The sequence below is a fragment of the Bombus huntii genome, chromosome 9, assembly GCF_024542735.1.
Source record: "Bombus huntii isolate Logan2020A chromosome 9, iyBomHunt1.1, whole genome shotgun sequence".
NCBI classification, from domain to species: Eukaryota; Metazoa; Arthropoda; class Insecta; order Hymenoptera; family Apidae; genus Bombus; species Bombus huntii.
In genome coordinates this window covers 16,792,450-16,813,368 of record NC_066246.1, presented here as the reverse complement: position 1 = coordinate 16,813,368, position 20,919 = coordinate 16,792,450, and the positions used below count along the sequence as shown (strand labels likewise).

At 40.3% G+C, this 20,919-nt stretch overlaps 1 protein-coding gene across 1 annotated transcript in view; it reads left to right on the top strand.

Annotated features, from left to right (window-relative positions):
• Nucleotides 1–375: 375 nt before the first annotated feature.
• LOC126869711 (retinal homeobox protein Rx1-like) overlaps nucleotides 376–20,919 on the top strand; it is a 45,051-nt gene continuing 24,507 nt past the window's right edge. Inside the window, exons 1-2 of the mRNA XM_050626590.1 lie at nucleotides 376–1,418; nucleotides 19,629–19,861. Coding sequence (XP_050482547.1) covers nucleotides 1,244–1,418; nucleotides 19,629–19,861 — 408 coding nt within the window. The 5' untranslated portion in view covers nucleotides 376–1,243. The remainder of the gene's footprint in view (nucleotides 1,419–19,628; nucleotides 19,862–20,919) is intronic.

The window sequence follows — 20,919 nt, the reverse complement described above, 5'->3', positions numbered from 1 at the left end:
CTGTATCGCGCGTGTGCACGCTCAACCGCTCCGTGTATCCATCCCTCGAGTCGGCACACACTCGAACGAGCCGTGTACACGTACAAGACGATTGAATCGGTGGATGTACGGTGTCACAGAAGCCCGATTCGAGTCCACCTCTTCTACCCCTGCGAATTATCCCCACCTAGACACCGTAAGGGAGAGGGTGAAGCGGTTTGCAGTGGCGTTTGAGCACCACTGTCTCGCCATGTTCTCGGATCCAAGGCCCGATTGGCTCGAAATCCCACGAACAGAGAAGCGGATTCGCCGAGCCAAGCCACGCCTCGAACGCCAACTCCTGGACCACCTCTTTCCAGCGAGCGTCTTGGTGCGAGCAGTTGTGTGCAGCTACAACAAAGGCCACCCCGCTGTTCGACCAACCGACTAGTCCTCGTTGGCACGACGCACGCTCAACAACTTCGACTTTAGCCGGGGCGACAATTTTATTTCACCTTTAGCCCGCCGCCGCTGCCTCCACGAGTCATCCAACACGCTGCATGGACGTTGCTGGAATCTCTCGTTTGGCCAGCTTCGAATTTTACTCGATGATCCGGAAAGTTGATAGAATGGGAAGAATTTGGAGCGGTTAGATTGGATTTTATTGGACCGAGGTTGTCGAAGATATACAGGAGACAGAAAGAATCTATCGATGTCACAAGTATCGTTAGAGGTACCTTGCTTAAATAACGTTCATGGGAATTCTATTACTGACATAGTTGGACTCGATCGTCCGATAGAGTAAGAAGAGAAATATTGCTCATCGTAGAGTGACAAAGAAACTGGGAAGTAGATATCATATGAAACTTAAGTTAGTGTTGTGGTGCGACAAGAATCAATCATGAGATGTGTCCCCGATCAATGGTACTGTTGTCAGAATCATGTGTATCTCCGTGTAGATATTATAATCCACTGAATAAGTAGACAAACTTTATTCGTCGAGCTTTGTGCATGAGAATAGTTAAGGTGATGTTCCAATAGCAAGTTAGGAATCCAAGTGTATCCAAGGACATCTTGCAATAAGAAGAAATAAGACAATCGCGCGATGGAGTAACCTTTCACAAGATGTATTTTGAAATTGAATTCACGTGTTCTGGAGAATCATTTCGTGTCTCGATCAAGCAGTAGTGTGTTTACAAAGGTTCACCATCGAGATTCTTTCCTCCGAAACGACGAGCAAATCGAACGCTAGTCTGATCCAGGATCGTACTTTGGATTTTCCACGATGGACTCGCAGCAGCTCGTCGATACCGCATCTCAGAACAGCCAGGACATCGTCCTACCGAAACCAGCAAGCAGTACACCTAGGCACAGCATCGATGCGATCCTTGGACTGGCGAACAACAAAAGGACTCATCAGGAAATGGAGGATAACGCTCGCGACGCACAAGAAAACACAGGTAACGTTCGTTGTTACGTTTCGTCTTGATGCCTAATTTATTTCAGTTAAGAGAAAAAACGATGAAATTAACACCTGTCGTTTGGTTACACTTTGATGCGCTTTTCTCGGAATATTTTGCAATGAATTTTGGAAAATCTCACGAAACAGAAATTGGAGAATTTAATCAAGGGATGTAATCGGCCTGCATTTAATTAGAGTGACTTTGAATTTTTAATTTTAGACTCGAATGCGATTTAAATTTAAATTTCGAAATTTTTGGTATCGTTCTTAAAACTATAATCCAAGTTTTAAAACTACCTTAATTAAAACTGTACTGTACGTTATAAGGAAAGATCCATTGTCAATTTACCTCTAACTAACAAAATAACCTCTTCAAACGAACACCGAAATATATGCGTACCAAAACTTTCGATACATCGGATACATCGTTAACATATCGCGTATTAAAATTACTATAAGTTAACTGCTCGACGAGATATAATTAATACAAACGTGGCACGTTCCACCCGTCGGATTGGTATACTCACGAACCACCGGGTCTCGAGCGTTTCTCTCGTTGCCTGAATATCTCGGATCTAGTACGCTGGATCCCAAATCCCAAAACGGCTCAAGTTACCCTTGGAGACTTACTAATAAAGCAGCTTCGATCAATCATTTCATCCAATTACTGGTTTCACGGTTAGCCTGCACTCGATTCGAGAATTTGATTTAATCGTACGTCAACGAGCAAGCATCTAGCGAAGTATCTTCGTTTTTAGCAACATCTCGTGATATTTTCTGCCGGTATAGGATTTCGAAATGAATTGATCAAATAATACGAAGATGGTTGGGAAACTATTAAATGGAAATTGAGGGTACTAAATGTTATTTTACTATATATTATTATCATCTTTTTAATTTCTTTGGCAGAAATGTATTTAGTGCAATTAAGGTACGATACACTAGTTGCTTCGATACGCCTGTCATGATTAGCGTAACAAATAAATTGCCGTTCCGCGTGCGTGACAATATTCTTCCGATCAGCCTAGTTAATGATACTGCTTAGTTAGGCAAATTGCCACGACGTTCGCTATAATTTTCTCTTGAAAAACCTTAATGCGCATTACGTTCCTCGTAACATTAATGATCGTAATGCGTTAATGGGATCAACTAGTTTCATTGAGGTTAGGAAACGGGAAATATAATTGTTTTAGATCGAGATTGTTTATTACATCTAATTGCCTCTTACATCTTGTTACGTCCAATCGACCTATATAATTACATTTTCGAAAAAGATTTCTTTGCAATTACGAGATCGTTCGATCATTTAACGTCTGCGCGATTTTACATCTGAATCCGATAATATTATTGAGAACTTCTCAAACAGAATACCTACTCTAACGCACTGCGTCAGCTTCAGTCAAAATATATTCAACAAATTTGATTCACCATTTGATACAAATCCTATCACGTTAATCTTGTTCGGAATTCTTAATGCTTTTACGTAAAAGTAAGAAGAGATTAATCGGTTACATAAATATTTTGTTGCTTTCTAAAATACAAGTATTAATCTCACCAGCTATGGTACAATTATTCACTGATCGAAACGTATCCTGTAGATTTTATTTAACGCATTACAGAAGTTATAGAAAACTAGGAGTGTCAATTATTATCAACATCACGTATGAACTCAATTCCTTTTGCATTATTTTATATTTTTGAAAGAAGAATTCTACGAGGATGATAGAAAAATATTAAAATAATTGACGATGACAAAAGCATCAAGGCACAATGCAATAGGCCTATCTCGAAAAATTACAGTGTCTTCGAAAATAGCAAAAAATGTAATTTTTGTTCCATTAACCTAAACGAATAAACACTTCTAAACACGTAAAAAATATAATTGTCATTTTATGTCTTTTAATAAATTAATATTTGATAAAAATATTATTATCATAATTGTACTTTTTATTCTTTTATAACGCACCGATATAATTACATACTCTAGTTTGTCGAATTTTATTAGCTTCGTTCCCTTTCACAGTTACGATTCTACTGTATTCGACCACTGATGCACAATAACCTTTGAAATTAGCATCGTACGGATCACCCCTCTCGATTCTTTCGCGAATTCGGAAGTGAACGAGGTTCGCGGTGGATGGAACGGGCAACGTTAGCTTATAATTGAAAAATCGTTAGTATCGCTAGGATCTGGTTGCTGGTGGTAGCGGTATGCTACTGGTGCACGCGGCTAATTACGTCCGGGTCGGCTGTATCGGCCAGTCGGAACGTATATCCGATAATTCCAATTTCGAGAACGAACGGTCGTCCTTCTTGATCGTCGTCGATTGTCGTCGCGAAAACGCTCTAGCCACCGACTGTCCTTTATAATGTCACTCTGTATCGGCTGCACGCGGTTCGAAAGCTATCGACGCAACACTCTCGCCTGGAAGGGTCAAAATCGACAAAACAATTTCGTACAGGCACTGGTGTGTTCCTTTTTTACCCCCACTGCGTCATCGAAAGCCACCGTTAACGAAAAAATTACCGGCTCAAAGAGCAAGAGAGAGAAAGAGTATCAATCGATGATACACGGTACGGCACGAAAATCCAGGGGAATTAAACCTGCGATCCTCGAATATTTACATTTTAATTTTGGTTTCATTTTAGAGAACGAAGAATATTTTTGATACTTTAATATAAAATTGCAACAAGAAATTACATGCATACTAATAACAATGTTTAACTTGACTTGAGATATCTTTTAACGTTAGAAACATACAATTAGTAAAACACAGTAACAATCGATAGAACGCAATGGCAGGCTTGAGCATGGTTTTATTCGACTTCCGGTTTGCGATTCGATATTCAGTTTGTTGCATCGCTGAGCTTTGTGTAATCTCATTGGTCGCGAATGGATTACCGTAATCGATAACCGAAACGCTTTTACATAATGTACTTGTCGTTTGTCACCGACGCAGCGTAGATCGGTTCGTTGTAACAGGCTCTCCCTGTAGGTGATCGGACAGATCGATCCTCGAAGGACCGCGGGAAGAAAGAAAGTCATCGTGGAATGACTCTCTGATTTATTTGGCTCGCGTTTTTGGCCCCCTGCCCGTAGTCCCTTTTTGCACCGATTAATGCGCCCCGATAGCGAGATCGCTTCGAGTTGTCCGTCAGTCGCTGGCGTTTGGTAGCAACTAAGTAGCACTCGATTTATCTTTATTTGATCGTATGTTAAGTTCGATCGGCGCGAGGAGAGACTGGCAAAGGATGGAACGTCGTCGAATTCGAAATTGAAGCTGAATCGAAGAGTATCGAATTCGAGATTACAAGACATCTTTATGGAGGATAATCGATTGAACGTTCGAATGGTGGATGTATGTATTAATGACAGTATGAAAGAAACGTGGAGAAAGTCTAATAAATAAGAATGGAACTTTATTTTTACGTAACGTTATCCCATTTTGGTGAAAATTTAGTCACCATGTGAATATGTGTGAAATACCGCGAAGAATTCCTAATGTAAACGATAAGAGTTGCAAAAGAATGTGTACAACTGTAGGTAATTTCTTCCATAAAAGTTAATAATAATCGAGTCATTTTCGGTTTCACGCTGCTAAACGATTCGGGAAGACGATTCTCATGACGAGAAGATCGAAAGGAGAAGTAATACGAGGAAGGCGTGGGAGGACGATAGGAAGAATTAAAAACAAAAGAAGGAAAAAGAAGACAAACGGGTAGAAAGAACGGAGGCTGCTTAGCCAGAGTCTTGTTCCGCTAATCGAATTATCATTAATTATGATACTGTATGCGAGAAAGAAAAAAAGAGGTAAAAGACAAGATCAGCCTCTGCTAATAAGTACGACAGAGGGATGGAAGCTGAACGAGGATAGAGAATGACCGAAAAAAAGAGATAGATGGAAGCGGCTTTAAGTCAGTCGCTTCTTAAGAGCTGAATTGACGTGTCTACTAATGGATCGCGCCTGCCCCATCTACTTTCTTCTTCAGCCTCTTTTTCGTCATTCTTCTTCCTTCTACCTCATCTGCTTCTTCTTCTTCTTCTTCTTCTCTTTCTTCGTCGACTTCGTTTTCTTCTTCCTCTTCTTCGTGTACCGCCACTATTACCGGCGCGGCTACTTTCACAGCTTTAAAACAGATCTGTTATATCCTCGACGAGAGGGTTTCTACGCGCGTACAGTCATTCAGCGGATTCGGAATGTTCTTGAAAATGGAAAATGCTCCGTTTTCATGCGACACGTTCTAATTTTAGTAGACATTTTGATAAGAAATCTGTGATTTATCAAGATATGTTTCACTAGTAAATGATATACTAGTAGAACTTAATAATTTACTTCGATTCATTAGGGGTAAACAATTCATAGAGTAAGAAATATTGCAGATTTTTAAAAATTAAAAATTATTGCTTGAGTTTGGAATGGAAACTTGTTCGTCGTTAAATATAGTTCGGTCGTGTAGAAATAATTTTCTACTTCTAATTTTCCATTTTAAACTTATTTTTCTATTTTCCGAAAAATTTACTCTTTTTAGTTGTGTCATTTATCTAATCAACCGGCGATGTAAAAGGAGTTTGCTAATTGTCCGTTCTAGTACTTACTTAATTCCTCGTTAAAATAATAATCCATGTTTGCTAGTTTACATACGTAAATTCAGTCGGCAGAAGTTCATTTAATCAGACGCTGCCTAAAATCTCGTTCTAATAAATGGATAAATGGAGTGCCACTATCAAACGTATTTTAGTAATATTTACCTTAATTTCAAATTGTATTCTTTCACGATGCTGAGAATACATGTTATAATTTGTCCATCTTTTTCCTCAGCGAGTATCGCGATTATCTTTTGCACAAACGTGCTGTATGATACAATCATTCGCGACAAAAAAAGCACAGCGGAAGGACATTAAGCGAGCTTCGTTTTTGCTCGCATTTTCATATAACGCGACATTTTGCGTCGCCTGTCGCCCGTTTTAATTTCCTCCCGGTCGTGCGTTTAATGAAACGAATCTCTGGTGCGACGAGCGAGATCAATCCTCCGGACGCATACGAAACGATCGTTAATATTTTCAGTTAGAGACCAGAGATTAATCATTCCGTGTCGCTTTCGTTCCTACCTTCTCTTTTTCATCGAGATCATCGAATATACACTTTTGCTCTGGCGGTGTTAATGAATTCGAGAACACACTGTTCCGTTAATATACAAAATTACAGTCTAGTTAGGCTTGTTCGATAAGTTTTTCTCGTAAGGATATAATTCGAAGTGACACGTTGTCGAGATAAAGCGGTTTGATAGGTGAATTAAAGCGTAGGGGAGAGAAGAAGGGTAAGAGAAGGAATAAAAATGGACAAGGGGGAGAAAAAAAAAAAAAAGAAAACGGACGCGGGAGAAGCGTTAAGTGTGCCGCAATCAATCTTACCTTGTACGCGCGGCAGAAGATTAATGCACTTTCAAATTTCATTAATTCTTCGCTGCATAATGAGCCGCGGGGCGAACGAATAACTTTCCTTAACGCCACGATAATGCCGCCGAGAACCTCCGCACTGTAATTGCATCAATTCGTTGGTAATTCGCACAATTATCCTTTCTGATTTTCCGGCCAGCACCGAGCTAACTGCTCGAGAGCACGCTTCCAATTAATCACGCGCGGCCTCCACGAATCTCTCCGCGTAATTAAAGTATGTCGTTGCTACGAATCAGGACAATTAATCGGATGTCTTTGTGGGAGATCCCGGCGTGCGAGACACGACCCAAAACGATCGACTGTAGCCTCGACTCTGTTACTTGCTTCGAGATTGATCTTCGAGATACCTTTGGTAATTTTCTTGCAATGTTGAACTTAATGCATAACTTGTTGACTTCGAGGTCATTATCAAATGTAATGGGATATGTGGGAAAAGTAGATTTCGCGAGTGAACGATTGACTAGAAAAAGGAATATAGATTTTATTAATTGATACGATAAGAAGATCACGTTTCGTGATATAATCTTAAAAATATGCATGCACATGCATGTCATTTATTCCAGAAGTAATGGAGAATTGTAACGAATGGATTGTTTGCTGTAGAAATTAAAACGGTAACTTTGATAAGAAAAAAGTAAATAAGAACAATATATAATTATTGACAATGATTTCTGTCACCTCCCAAGAGGTCTGCTTTGGAGGCAAACGCTTTGATTCTTAAAAATGTGATCTAGAAAAGTTCCTATAAATACAGTCTCATTACTTTAGAAGGAGATTTGATCACATTTGACCCTTCTACCATCTAAATTTGCAGATCATAGAAGCAATAGAGTACGCTTCTCCGTATTCCCACGTTGGCCAATTTTCGACTCACGATCAATGGATAGTTGTGACTTAAACACGTCTAAAAGATTATTCGTCGAGTACAGGATACTTCAATTCGAATTACACGCCTGTAACGCGCGATCAATTAAGAACCAATCATCGTGTTTTGCTTACTCGAAGATTGCATTTATCCCTGCAGTGACAGTCGGCGTTCTTCAAAGGCACAGCAAAATCGAAGGTGAACTCTGGACTTTCACTGCGAGGAGATCTTTTGATAAGCAGCTGCACGAACTCAATCCGAAGCATCGGTACCTCAAATTGGTACAACACCATTGAAGCTGGTAGAAAGGGGCACTCGACGATTCTGAAGAAGACTATCGAGATTCTGTTTGGTATAGGTCATTAACATTTCTTTTTTAAGAGAAATTATAAAAATGGAAACAAAACGTATGATCGAGTAGCAGCAAAGTAAAATCGAATAATTGACAAAAAAAAAAAAAAAAAAAAAAAAGGAAAAGAAAACCGTTCCTGCCAAATATTGTATTTGATTCTTCTCGTCACGAAAGAGGGAATCAAGAATCCTTGAAAATTATCGAACGCAATGGTAAAAGATGTTTCTGTTGATTAAAAATACGTTACGGACGAATGTCTAGTTTCGAACGGAATTTCACGTGAAAAATTAATAAAATACGACCCAGATTGTATTTGAAGAAGGATTTAATAACTTGGAATATTTGGAAAGTAAAAAGGGTAGAAGCAATGAATAAGTAAACAGCGAGTGTTTTCACAAATTTTTATTAGCAAAGCTGCAAATATGAAATTTTCGTAGAGATTTGCTTGGTCTCTTAAATGTCATAACGAGTATCGTACTGTGGATATTTTTGCGTATTATGTGCATCCTTGTGCCACTGAATTGCTCATAAGTACATAAACACCCACAATCTAGAAAAGTAATGCATATAAATCGATACATAAATATATGTGTATTATCCACTAACATAGTAAATAACACTCGTATGACGTTAATCATAGTACATATACTATTCAGAAGAGTAAGAATATGTCTTTTTTGACTGGCGCTACGAGATAATAGAATGTGCGTACGTAATCGAGAAGGAAATGTAAATAACAAGTGGAGGACGAACTATTAATAGGGAGAAAATGTTCGCATTGAAAGGAACGGCGGAATTAAAGCGGTCTCCAGATAGAGGTAACAGCGTCGCGGCGTTCTGGAACGCCGCAGGTAAAAGTGCTTTGTTAGGGGGAGTAATTTCGATCGCGTGACAACGGCAATATAGAGCTGGTGGAAGGAGGCACGGGCAATTACGTGTAATTTCATACCCATTTATTGCCGGGAGAGCTCGTTTTTCGACTGTTTCTCGAGTCTCACCAGCGGCGATCGGCTCGGATCGGCGCGCGGAGAGAACTCGAAACGAGCTGGCTACGTCAGATTAATCGATTTTACCTTGTCGAATAAAACGGTGTCGCGTGTTCGTGATATTAACCCGCTCGTTAAATAGCGCAGAACAAAATAGCGCCAAGTTCCAGTGACTAATGATCTCGGTAATATTGATTTTTAACGCGATAGAGATCGGGGAGGACCTGAAAACTTTGAAGGTACCATTTACCGTTAAGTGTAATTTGTTTCATGGCCTCAAACTTCCCTACTAATTCTTTCCTCAAGTAAAATTCCGAGCTCTCAGTTTCAATTTTTACGAAGTAACAGCATTATTGCAGCATCTGATACAATTTTATCGAATGGTTCGTACCTTTGTTATATTTTCAAAGTTACGGTAAACGAATTTCTCTTTACCGTTGATTCCTTGTTTCTCAGCATAACCGAAACCAGATACTGTTCCGAAATATGGAATATACTTGCAATGAATGGCTGATTCTTCGTAATATTTGTCGCTTACCTCTAAATATTCACATATTTAATTTTCATTCGTCTCCAGTTATCATTATTTTATTTATTCCAATAAATATCAACTATTATTTCCACCAATATCCACTGTATATTTCCAATAACACAAAAGTATCCAAATAAGTACTTATAAACTGTAACCTATATTCATCCCTCGAAAATCTACACTTCTAACCCCTAAAAGACTCTAACAAAAGACAATCTCGCTAATCGATTTTACCTGAAAGCTTCTCGCAGAGTCGTACGGTGAACTTGCTCTTGCTCTTAAACAACACCCCCTTTCGATTTTATGATTTCATCGATTCCTCTAGCATCGCCATAGAAAGTCACAGAGTCGCGTCTCTTTCGTGAAATTTTCGTGAAATTGTCTTCTTTTTCCGGGCGTTCGTCGATCTCGTTCAAGCCGATCGAAGACAGGAACGAGGTGATCTCGCGGGAACGTGTGAGCGAGAGAGGCGCCGATTTAACCGAATTACCGTTGGATCAAAGCTTGCGACTGGTAATTGGTGCACAGGTGTCGTCGATCAATCGTACACCGACCGTCGGGGAAGCTATTTCGCTCGGATACCGAAACGTTTCGTGATCGATAGGACGAACAGACGCGGTGCCTAGACGAATCCAATGAGACACATCATCGAGCGACGATACAGAGACACAGAACGAGCTGATAGAGGGGGCGAACCGACAGCCTGGCGGAAACAAAGGAAGCGGAGACGCTCGACGCAGGATATACCTGTGATTTGCGCGCTGATTAGCGATTAGAAGCGATTAATCTCGAACGTTCGTGTGTAGGGTGAGAAAGGATTGGGGTGACGTTGTTGAGATTTAATCGCGATTATAATTGAAAATCGCGATTATAATGGAGATAGTGGTGCTTGACTAGAGTATGAAGATCTTCGTAAGATGATTCGAGTAATTTATGTCAGAATTACCCACTAGACCCATAGTTAAAATTTATAATACGCTAATTTTGTGAAATAGTTTCTTAGGAAATAGGGTTTATCAGTGCACTGCTATGGATTCCCCGCATGTCTCTTGTATCTCAATTTAAAGATTTAGATGAATCTTACTTCGTGCTAAATGCTTTGAACTGTCGTACGTTTCAAATTAAGTTATTCTAGACTTTCAAATTTCCTAATTAACAGACAAGAAACACGGAGAATATTGAAATTCCGAAGATGTGCGCATCGACCGTTTTGGACGTGTCAAATGTTCAAGCTTTCCAATCAACGAGGATATCTCTTTCTTAACGTACTACTCCGCTACCGTAAAGCAACGCAAACCGTCCTGGCCAGGTCGATTCGTTTAGAAGCTCGTATATGTATGTGAGAATTCGTATTCGTGCCTGCTCGACGTCGATGGAGAGATTGTAATAAGGCTCGCATGCTGGAGAACAATTAAATTATTAGTAGGTACATTGTGCACGGCGGGGTGTTTTATTGCATGACGCATTCTGGTTCCGTCCGTTCATTCAATCGTTTCCCCACATTTTCAGTCAGATAGAAAATTTACATTCGAGGCTTTCAATTTTCAAATTGCAAAAGGTACGATTACCAATTGAAGAGGTTGACAGGCAACTTTAATATTTAAATTGTATTTACTTGGAAAGAAAGAATATGATTTTTGTATCTAATGATACAGGAGCTTATTATTACGAAGCTTATTATTAGTTCCCTATAAATTTATAGCACGTTTGAAAAAGTGATTTGGTTTTGACCGATTTCGTGCTAGTTTTTGCTGGTTTGCTCAAGTTGCTGGAAAATGAAGGTGTGTCTTTATTGCAACGGCCCCTTCAATTTATGAAATAAGATAATGTTCGGAACAAAGAGCAAGGGAAAGCTTAATATTCCACGTTTATTTTCTTGGTTTAATTGCAACATCTTTGCGGTTTCTTTGAGATCGTGTTCGTAAAATACAAGACTAAAATGCACGAACGAACGCACACAACGATGATCGAGCGTCATACGATGCAGCCAGAGATATCCCAATAATAGCTGCACGCCAGCGAACAATTAAATTATTAAGTAGTAACGATAACGAGGGCCGCGTTGAATACTATTGTAATAAAGGCACAACGAATCGCAGTACTTTCGCAGGAGAAGGCAAGCAAATATCCTGCTACTTGATCTCGTCGCGTTTCTTGCACTGCATTTACAAAATCTTAGATGTAGAAACGAGTTATGGTAACGAGAACACGGAACGTGGGCAGTCTTGTAATGTTAATTCCTTTTTTGTGCATCGACACTGATGTTGCCTTTGAAATACTACTAGGAAAACATTTCTTTTTATACAAGAAACGTTATCAGTGATTTATATAGCCAAACTTGCTATATTACCATGTTTCATTATCGAACGATCGTCGATTACTCGTCGCAAATAAATTCATTTATGTAGACGCAGGAAATTCGTCAATGTATTGCGAAGAAAGCTATATAATCGAAAACTTTCTCACGATTTTACTTAGTAAAAGTACTAAAAAGTATAGTGACTTATGAACAAATTTAAACATTTGTAAACAGCTATTACGACACTCTGTTTCGTTAGCACTGTGTGTATCTCGCGTTTATATTGGTAAAGTTTGAAACAAATCAGGAAATATATATAGACAGTTTCTATGGTAGACGTTTAAATACATTCGTTAAATATATAATTCACTGCTGTAGATATCTGAAAAAACCAAGTAAATTAAGACCAGTTTCCATTTCCGGTTGCGAGATTTCAACGAGATTTCGCGGCATGATGGCGTTCAATTAGGCTCACACGAGACCCCCAGTCAATTAAACAATTTCTAACTCCGGTATCGTTTCAATTAACGCACTTCGAGATGATTACCAGTTCGTTGACCCGTTTAGATGGAAATTTTATCCCCATTGCAAGAACTTGATGACAGCTTAAGAGCCTTTCGCCGGGCGTTCTTAAGACACGCTTCGTGCACGTTCTCTCTCTCTCTCTCTTTGCGTTCTCGCTCTCCTCTCCTCCCCTCCTTCTCTTTCTCGTCGTTCGCGTTCTCGTTGCCGCTTTGACAATTTAATAATTCGATACCGGTACGCGAATAATCGACGAACCTGATACTCTTCTCTCGCCAATCGAGAGGATCGAGAGATCATGTTCTCCATGTTTCTGCTCTCTTTTTCTCTCTCTCTCTCTCTCGACATCTGCGACGCTTTCTTCGTCCCTTACGCGCGATAAAATTCATCCCGCACGACTGCTAAAACCGTCAACCAAGTCCACAGAAAAATGATTATCCGATCAGGCTGACTTTTACTCGAGTAACGGCTCTCGGCCTGGAACCAGGTTCTGCAAAGCGCTGCGTAAATTAACGATTCTGGTTCGACGGTAGCCGCGTCTGAGGTTCAGTCATTGGAAAATGCAACTACATACTTCTCGTTCGAGGAGTGTATCTAATCTGTTTATTAACTGTAACAATCGCTGCTTTGATCGTACAGAATGTCGATTTAGAAGTTTTACTTTGATATGCCATTCGTTCCGATGAATTACGATTATTTGATTGCTGACGTGCCAAAAATACTCGCGCGTCGCGTGGAAAAACAGGATAACTTTATAGAACGGGTGATTTTCGTGGGCCGATACGTGCGTCAGATTAAGGTACGCGACAGTTGACAGTGGCTTTTACAAAGAAATTTCCGTTGAAACTTTGTGCCGCGTAAAGTGGCCATTGCGTTTCGTTCCGGAGATAAAAACCGTGGCGTGGAGCCCGGCAGGAGCGAACAGAAGAAACCCACGGAGACAGGAGAAAATAAAGATCAGAGAAGATGAGCGAAAGAGAACGAGAGAAAGTATATGAGAAAGTGAGAGAGAGAGAGAGATAGGAAGAGAGTGAGAAAGAGAGGAGAGCAGGGGACCAGTGACGGTCCACGAGAAGACAAATTCTGTAATCCTCTTTGGTCGGCGAGCTAAGCCCTCTGTGTGACGGCATACCATCTTCTTTCTCTTATTTCCTCGTCTCGTTTTGCTTTTCCTTGTCTTACCCCTGTCCTCCCACGCCGATCAAGGAAATTAGATTTCGAATCGACAGCCGTGCTTAAGTATAAACGACGAGGAGACATCGCCGAACGAGGAGGAAACAGGAATTCACAGCAGACAAACCGAGGCAGAAAGATATCGACTTTTTGCTCGAAATAAGAATCGTTGTCCTATAGTAGTAAGATCGATGACCATACCGATCGTTGCTCGATTTTACTTCATTTGGTTGGTTGGAAAATTAGCAGTCGGGTAAACAGCGTTAAGTGATATTTAATTAGCCGACAAGAGGTACACGAGTTGAAATGATACACAGAAAGAGAGAGAGAGAGAGAATGTCTAGCTGGATATTTGAATTTCGCGGAACGAGAGAGCTGTCTCGTCCCAGTTCTTGCGCGAACCGAAATCTCTTCTCAAACTGTCAAACTGTCACGACGGATTCATTAATCCGCTGTCAATCGTTTATCAAACGCGACCACGATTTCAAGGGAATGAAATTCGTTTCGTGGGTTGAAAAGCTATACGAGATAACGATTATTAATGCGCTTGATGAAATCCAAACTTTCGCGCCACAAATAAAGACTGATGGCTTAATATTTATCGAAATAGTCGGTTTACTCTCGCAATCGTAACTGAGATTATTTCGCCACTTTGAAATTTTTAACCTGGAAACCAAATAAAGTCTTGCTTCTCGCGATCAATCGTTTGATCTAAACGATTGCAAACGATCTGGGGATAAAAAGAAGAAAGGAAATAACGAAGGTATTCGCGTTGGTATTCCAAATTCGAGGGAGAAACAAGATTGTATCATGTCAGTGTAAAGCGGTTCTAGTCCATTCCAGCTACTTAAGAGATTGACACGAGAAGATAGTATAATGGACGAAGTGGTCGAGGAATTGTAGCCTCCTCCTGAATCGAGCACCGGCTCTAATGGGCCAACACTGATCGTTGATAAATTTCAAAACGCCACGGGCCACCATTCGATTCTTCTGCCGGGACCTGCACCTATAGAGTCGATTAAGCGGGATAATAAAATCACGTGAATATATTCGTCCACATTGTTATATCTATACGAACGCTGACATAAACATATTCTTCGTAAATATCGTTTTTTAACCCATTTAAGATCGTATACATACGTCATGCAGTGTCTACCCAATCTGACCGATAACGTGCTGTGTGCGTCACGTGAAGCAATTTGCGTTATCGTTATCGGCTAATATTAAAATAGCGGTTAAAAAAATAACGTTATGTACAAATAATGTTATTGGTTCGAAGATAAAGAAGACAAAGAGTAAATGAGCGATCCACAGTCAGAACTAAACCAGAAACGAGTGAATCGAATGAATTTCCGAGGACTCCTCTGTAGAAATCAATTTCGATTAGTTTAAATATTCGGGAAAAATATAAAAATCAAAGATAAGCGATATCGATTCCAAAGTAGGTAGGAAATCAATGATTAAGAGTGAAATTTGCTCGAAATAACGGTATCAATTATGAACCTAAAATTAGACAGGGAAAACTTCCGGTTCGCGACACGGTGTCGCCTTTAATCGAGGAAAATTCGAGCCACTTGGTGGAATATATACCGGGTGCTCTCGATATAACGGCGTAACACGCGGTAACAGCGACGGCGCGGCGACGCTCTGCACCTGCACCTCGCAGAATTTAATCACGATGGTTACTCTGTCCGACCGAAACCAATTATTGCGCAGACGTACTCACACACGCGCTTACACTGCCTGTGATGCGGACATTCTCTACGCACCTATATAAATCTCCGTATCCCCGAATGGATATAATGTACCGCATTAATTTCCCTCTGAACGCATGCGATTCCGTGTTTGTCGCCCACCAAAATGTCCGACCACCGGCTATGTTACTCTATTACTGGCAGACATCACTACTAATTCGTTCAACGTTTAGAAACTTTGTGATTTTCACTGAATGATGAAAATGGAAATTGTAAATAATTTTAAACACAAAATTTTCCGGGAGTGTATTATCGCAGAGCTACAGCATACGGTATTTTATTATATGAAACTTTGTTTTTCCGCATCCATTGTCGAGACCAGAAAATACTTCGTATCGTTTCGGGGAAAAAATTTAAAAAATTATCAATTTTAAGATAGCTGGAAAAATTACATTCAAGCGTGATATATTTTCTGAAATAAAAGTGTCATTAGACTTAACAAAATTATATTGTTTAACAAAAAGAAGGGGTTAGGTTTATAAACTGTACCTATATTTTAATAAAAAGAACTCCGAAGATTGAATCATAAAAGAAAACAATCCTTTCCTTGTTAAGTGGCTTGACTACCAATTTTCTATTGTAAACTTCATATTTTAAAGCGGTTCCCCCAAAAATCACTTTTCCCACTCAAATTACCAGAAGTATCGTAGTAAGGACGATCGGTAAACGCAATTTATATTTGTACGTCGTGTAAATACAAAACGCTATTTATCCTCCATAGAATACAAAGATTTGACCTCTTATTAATTACGAAAACGAAGAAAGCTTCTATTCCATTGATTCCATTCGAGATAAAAATGCAAAGTTCAAGCGAAACCTGTGCACTTAAACTTCGTGATTACCCAGGCAGCCTGTGAATTCAACCTTCGGAAGCTTTCACCTCTTCCATAGCACGACGTCATCGTTTAACCTCTATCCGCAGCATTCTCAGTTCCCTTTCATCGCTCTGCTGTGTGCGGCGGTGGAGCAGGTCGCATCCTAAAACAGAAGTTGCTCGCCGTAGCTTAGACAGTTCAGGAGTAGAGAGCCTGGAGGAAGAAGGGTGCGCAGTTCTGTCTGGTAGCATGGACGGAGGAAAAGGGTGGTGGGCGAAGGTGGGCCCGGGGCGAAGGAGAACGATGGTGTTGGCACTCTCGGGGGCCATTATTGATTGTTGTTGATAATTAGCCGGTACAGGCGCGTCAATCACGAGGCAAGGCGAGGTTATTAGGCTGTTGGTTAGCACCGGCCCGATGGCACACGTACACACACGAATGCACACACGCCGTCACGCACAGGATACGTTGTACACGACGTGCACAGGTGTCCGTTCCTCTGTGTGTAGGCGTATGCAGGATGCCGTGTGTTTGTGCGTGGCTACGTTACGTGTATGCGTCTGTGTGCGCGCCGCCATTGAGCCACCCGATTACCCCCCACAATTCGATCTAATGCGCTACGCTGCGATGCGAGAGAAGGTTAATTATGCAGTTAATGAGAGGCTGAATATATATACCCTACGGGGTGTCGGGATGGTCCCGGCGAAAAGAGGATCATTTGGATCCCGTTCCAGCTCGATTGTTGAATTTGGTTATGGTCGAAGAACGCCGGAAAACGGTGCTCCATTCCCTTCCCGTTTTAAATTAATCGCGTTACAACGTTCGAGGTCGGTGTTTAAACGCCTGGCACAGTCGGCGAAAACTCGGTGCTTTTTGATTGCCTCGAAATTGATATGGAACCCGCGTTCGCGTTTTATGTTTGCGTACAAAAGCGATAGGTATAAATATGCATATGAAACGACGAGACCGGGGCTGACTCGGCCCTCGAGTGAATTTCGGTGCAGTGGTAGCAACGTAGAACGGTGGGTATAGAGTGTAGAGTTTGGTTGACGAAAATGTCTATTCGCCACCAGTGGCCGCGAGTACACTCGTTCGAACGAGGCGTGTGCTTCCGCGCAATCAATTTCTTCCTCGATAACGGCGCTCGTGTTCCTGGATACTATAATAAGGACGGATAATGCGGGAGATGGCGGTAATTTGCAGCGAAAAGGAGCATGTAATAGTTTGTCGGAAGTGCAGGTTACGCGGTTACGTGTTATAACTTGTTTAGCGACGACGAAATGTCGTCGAGCGAGACGCGAGCTACTCGAGTAACGGTAGAGATTTTATGGGTTATCAAATTGAAAAAGATTGACATAAAACTTTGCTGAAAATTAACCTCTTGGAAAAGACGCGTTAATTGGTTATTGTTTCTTTCTTTCTTTCTCCTTAATCGGAGCACGTTGGACAACCGTCAAAGAACCGACGCGCTGCGCAAAACAACGAAAATCCTGGTTTTCCCTTTTTGCAGGTGACCTCTTAATTTCCGTTGCACTGCGTTGAACATCGCGCCGAGCAAATTGCGTCGAAGCGTTGATTTCTACGGATAAATTGCCGTATTGTACGTCACGGAATTTACCGACACGTGTATCCTCGTGTCTCGATGTCGAACGCCGCTTTCGATTGCCCAATATGTCCCGATAACGAGCCCTATTATCGTCAATTAATTATATTCCCGCGTAAAACTTATCGGTTTCCCTAAATACTCCAATCTGGGATAAGGCTGGTATTTTTCTTTTTTTAAATTCCTATCTCTTAAAGATATTGTCCGTGACAAATAAAATTGTCGCGATAAGTACGATATCGTAACTCATAAATTTCCCTTTCTCCAGTTGCTCCTTTCACGATAGCGCGTTACAGCGGAATATACTAAGCTTGTCGTAAAGTAACTGTACTCGCATGGTGAAACGACAGATAAGCTACGTTTCATTTAATACAGCAGCCTGCAAATGCAATCTGGCTTGCGATCTTTAGCCTGCCACCCGGTATATAAACGCGCGCGTCGATCCACGTTGGCGTACAACATTTGCCAAAGCGACAAGCTTTTATGAACGGTGTGATTCTCGCGGAAATCTTGTCTCGTCCACTGAACTTTCGAATGCTGCTTCTATAAAAAGAACAAGGACACGCGAGAGCGACTTATTATAACGTCATTTTGATACAATCCATTAACGTTCGATTAGCGGAACTTTTGATTTCGGACAGATTCGAAATTGCTCGTTTAGTAAACTCATTACGATCTCGTAAATATTGAAACGGATAATTAATTGTTCGCGTAAGATTCAGGGAAATACAGTTGCAATTTGTCGCACGTTCGCGTTCAATCCATTAGAGATATTGTAATAATTACGAATTCGTGTAAATCAATAAGCGTCGATAATCAGGCAATCGAAAACGTTAGTAAAATGAAATAATTCCACAGCAAAAGTGGAATTGCCAAGCCCTTTCAAATGATTTGTCTTACACGACTTTTGTCTATGTTAATGTAAAAACGTGACATCATTAAGTCGATACGATTTCTACGAATGACCTCCGTTGCAAGAAATCGTAGATGATTAAAGTCAAGGTCTGCGGCCTACTTACCTCCTTGATGAAATTAAATGGCAATGAACCATCTTCAAAATCCAAACAAACTGGATCGTTTCAAAGTTCATTTTCTTTATCGCTTCTTAATATTTGCAAAACAGACAGGAATAGAAAGCGATAGAAGATGAATATTCGAATAGATATGCTAGAAGTAATTTAATGAATAAAACTATCAAATGTTTCAAGAGATTACATACGGTTCCACGGTAATGATAAGAATGTAGACATTCGCAGTTATGACTTATTATCATAAAATAATCAATAATTCAAATTTAAAATCAAGAAAACGAATTAATATCAAAGTAATATCAATAATAAAAAATATTCAATGACCCAAAAGTCTCGCAATTTTTGAACGAAAAGGTTTATTTTTCTTTCGTGTATTTGTAATTTAGTTGAACAGATATTTAGATTTTTTGAAACTAAAAATCACTTAAACTGTGTTCTAACGAACCGAGGATTTAAGCTGATTAATTTGATACCGTTTATCACAAATCTAAATTGTTATATTTGCGATAATATCAAATAGATGTTTAATCTTACTGTAGATATAAACAATTATTATTTGCAACTCTTGTCTAGCCTATCAAGAGTTTGAAATGCGAGAAATTCCTACGGAAATCTCAAAGTCGAAAGGTGCACGCGAACGCGAAAAATCGAGCACGATCCAACTCCGAGTGATGAGCGTTACAACACTTGTAATAGCTAGCATTATACGCGCATAATAGAGGTAATAGCCGAGACTGGGATAAATCGATCACCATTACCGTACCTATTAACCGTAACGACCGTTTCCGAGGAGACCTGACCACTCCCGTGGGTTCCAGGTGAGAACAGCTGCAATTCCACCGGCGGTGGCAGCGACGAGGAACTCGGAGCAGGCTGCGGGGACGATTTGAACGGGAACGGTGGCAAGAAGAAGCATCGTCGAAACAGGACGACCTTCACCACTTACCAGCTGCACGAGCTCGAGAGAGCCTTCGAGAAGTCTCATTATCCGGACGTGTACTCCAGGGAGGAGCTCGCTATGAAAGTCAATCTTCCGGAAGTGCGCGTCCAGGTGAGTTAAAACGCGAGTTAATTCGTGTGCACGAGGATACCTAGTACTTATCTCCAGAACTACCGATTATACATTAGAGTATAAAATGTACACCAAAGAAATCCGAACGAGAGAACGTATGTATAGTGTGTATAGTGGCAAGAAAAAATCAAGCCTTCGTTAATACAAATACTCTGCTTAAAATCGGACAAATCCATGCAAATGTATCGTTGCATGTATAACAATTTTTGAAGAAACATTATGATTTGCTAATTTCGATGATCAATTGGTCGTTTTGAACTTAGAAGCTTAGAAACATTAGAAACTTGGAAAGTCGCTTAGAAAGTTAGAAATTTAGACAGTGGAATGTGCATATTGAGATTTTGGATGGAACGATAGGACGTAGGAAGTTTTTACCGTCTGTGATCGCAGATCTAAAATTTATCCTATAATTTGGAATCTGTTTTGAACAATTTTAATTGCTCTTTCATCTTATAAAAAGTAATCCTGTCATTAAATAGTGTGCATAGACATAACTTCACGAAGTTTCGAGAATTAACTGCGCAAATGCGAAGGCGGGTTCGCTTGGAATCGGAGATCCTGTCGGTGGATCAGCGATTAGGAAGAATAATTGTCTGAAATCGCGTTGTTAATCGGCATACAGCGAGAGATCGTTTTCTCGCGGGTAAAACGAATATTCATACATTTTTAAATAATCACCCGACCGCGGAGTCACGCGACTAACGAGGTATTAACTCGTTAACCCTCACGACACCGGCGCGCGATCCTGTTACCTTAACGATTTCACGAAAAAAGAAGGGAGGGAATAAACGAACGGTCAGAAAGGCATCGTACTGTGCTGCCATAACTTCCAACGATGTTTATTAAACAACCACCGTCTCTGTTACCTCGCTCTTTTATCGAAAACCAAAGCAAAAAAAAAAAAAAAAACAAAATGAAAAAAACAACGATCTCTGATCCAATGTTTTTCTTTACCTTTACAGCCTGGAAAAAAACGTCACTCGAAAAAGAAAACGAGACAAAAAGAACTTCTCTTCAACAGGGATTATTGTACGAAA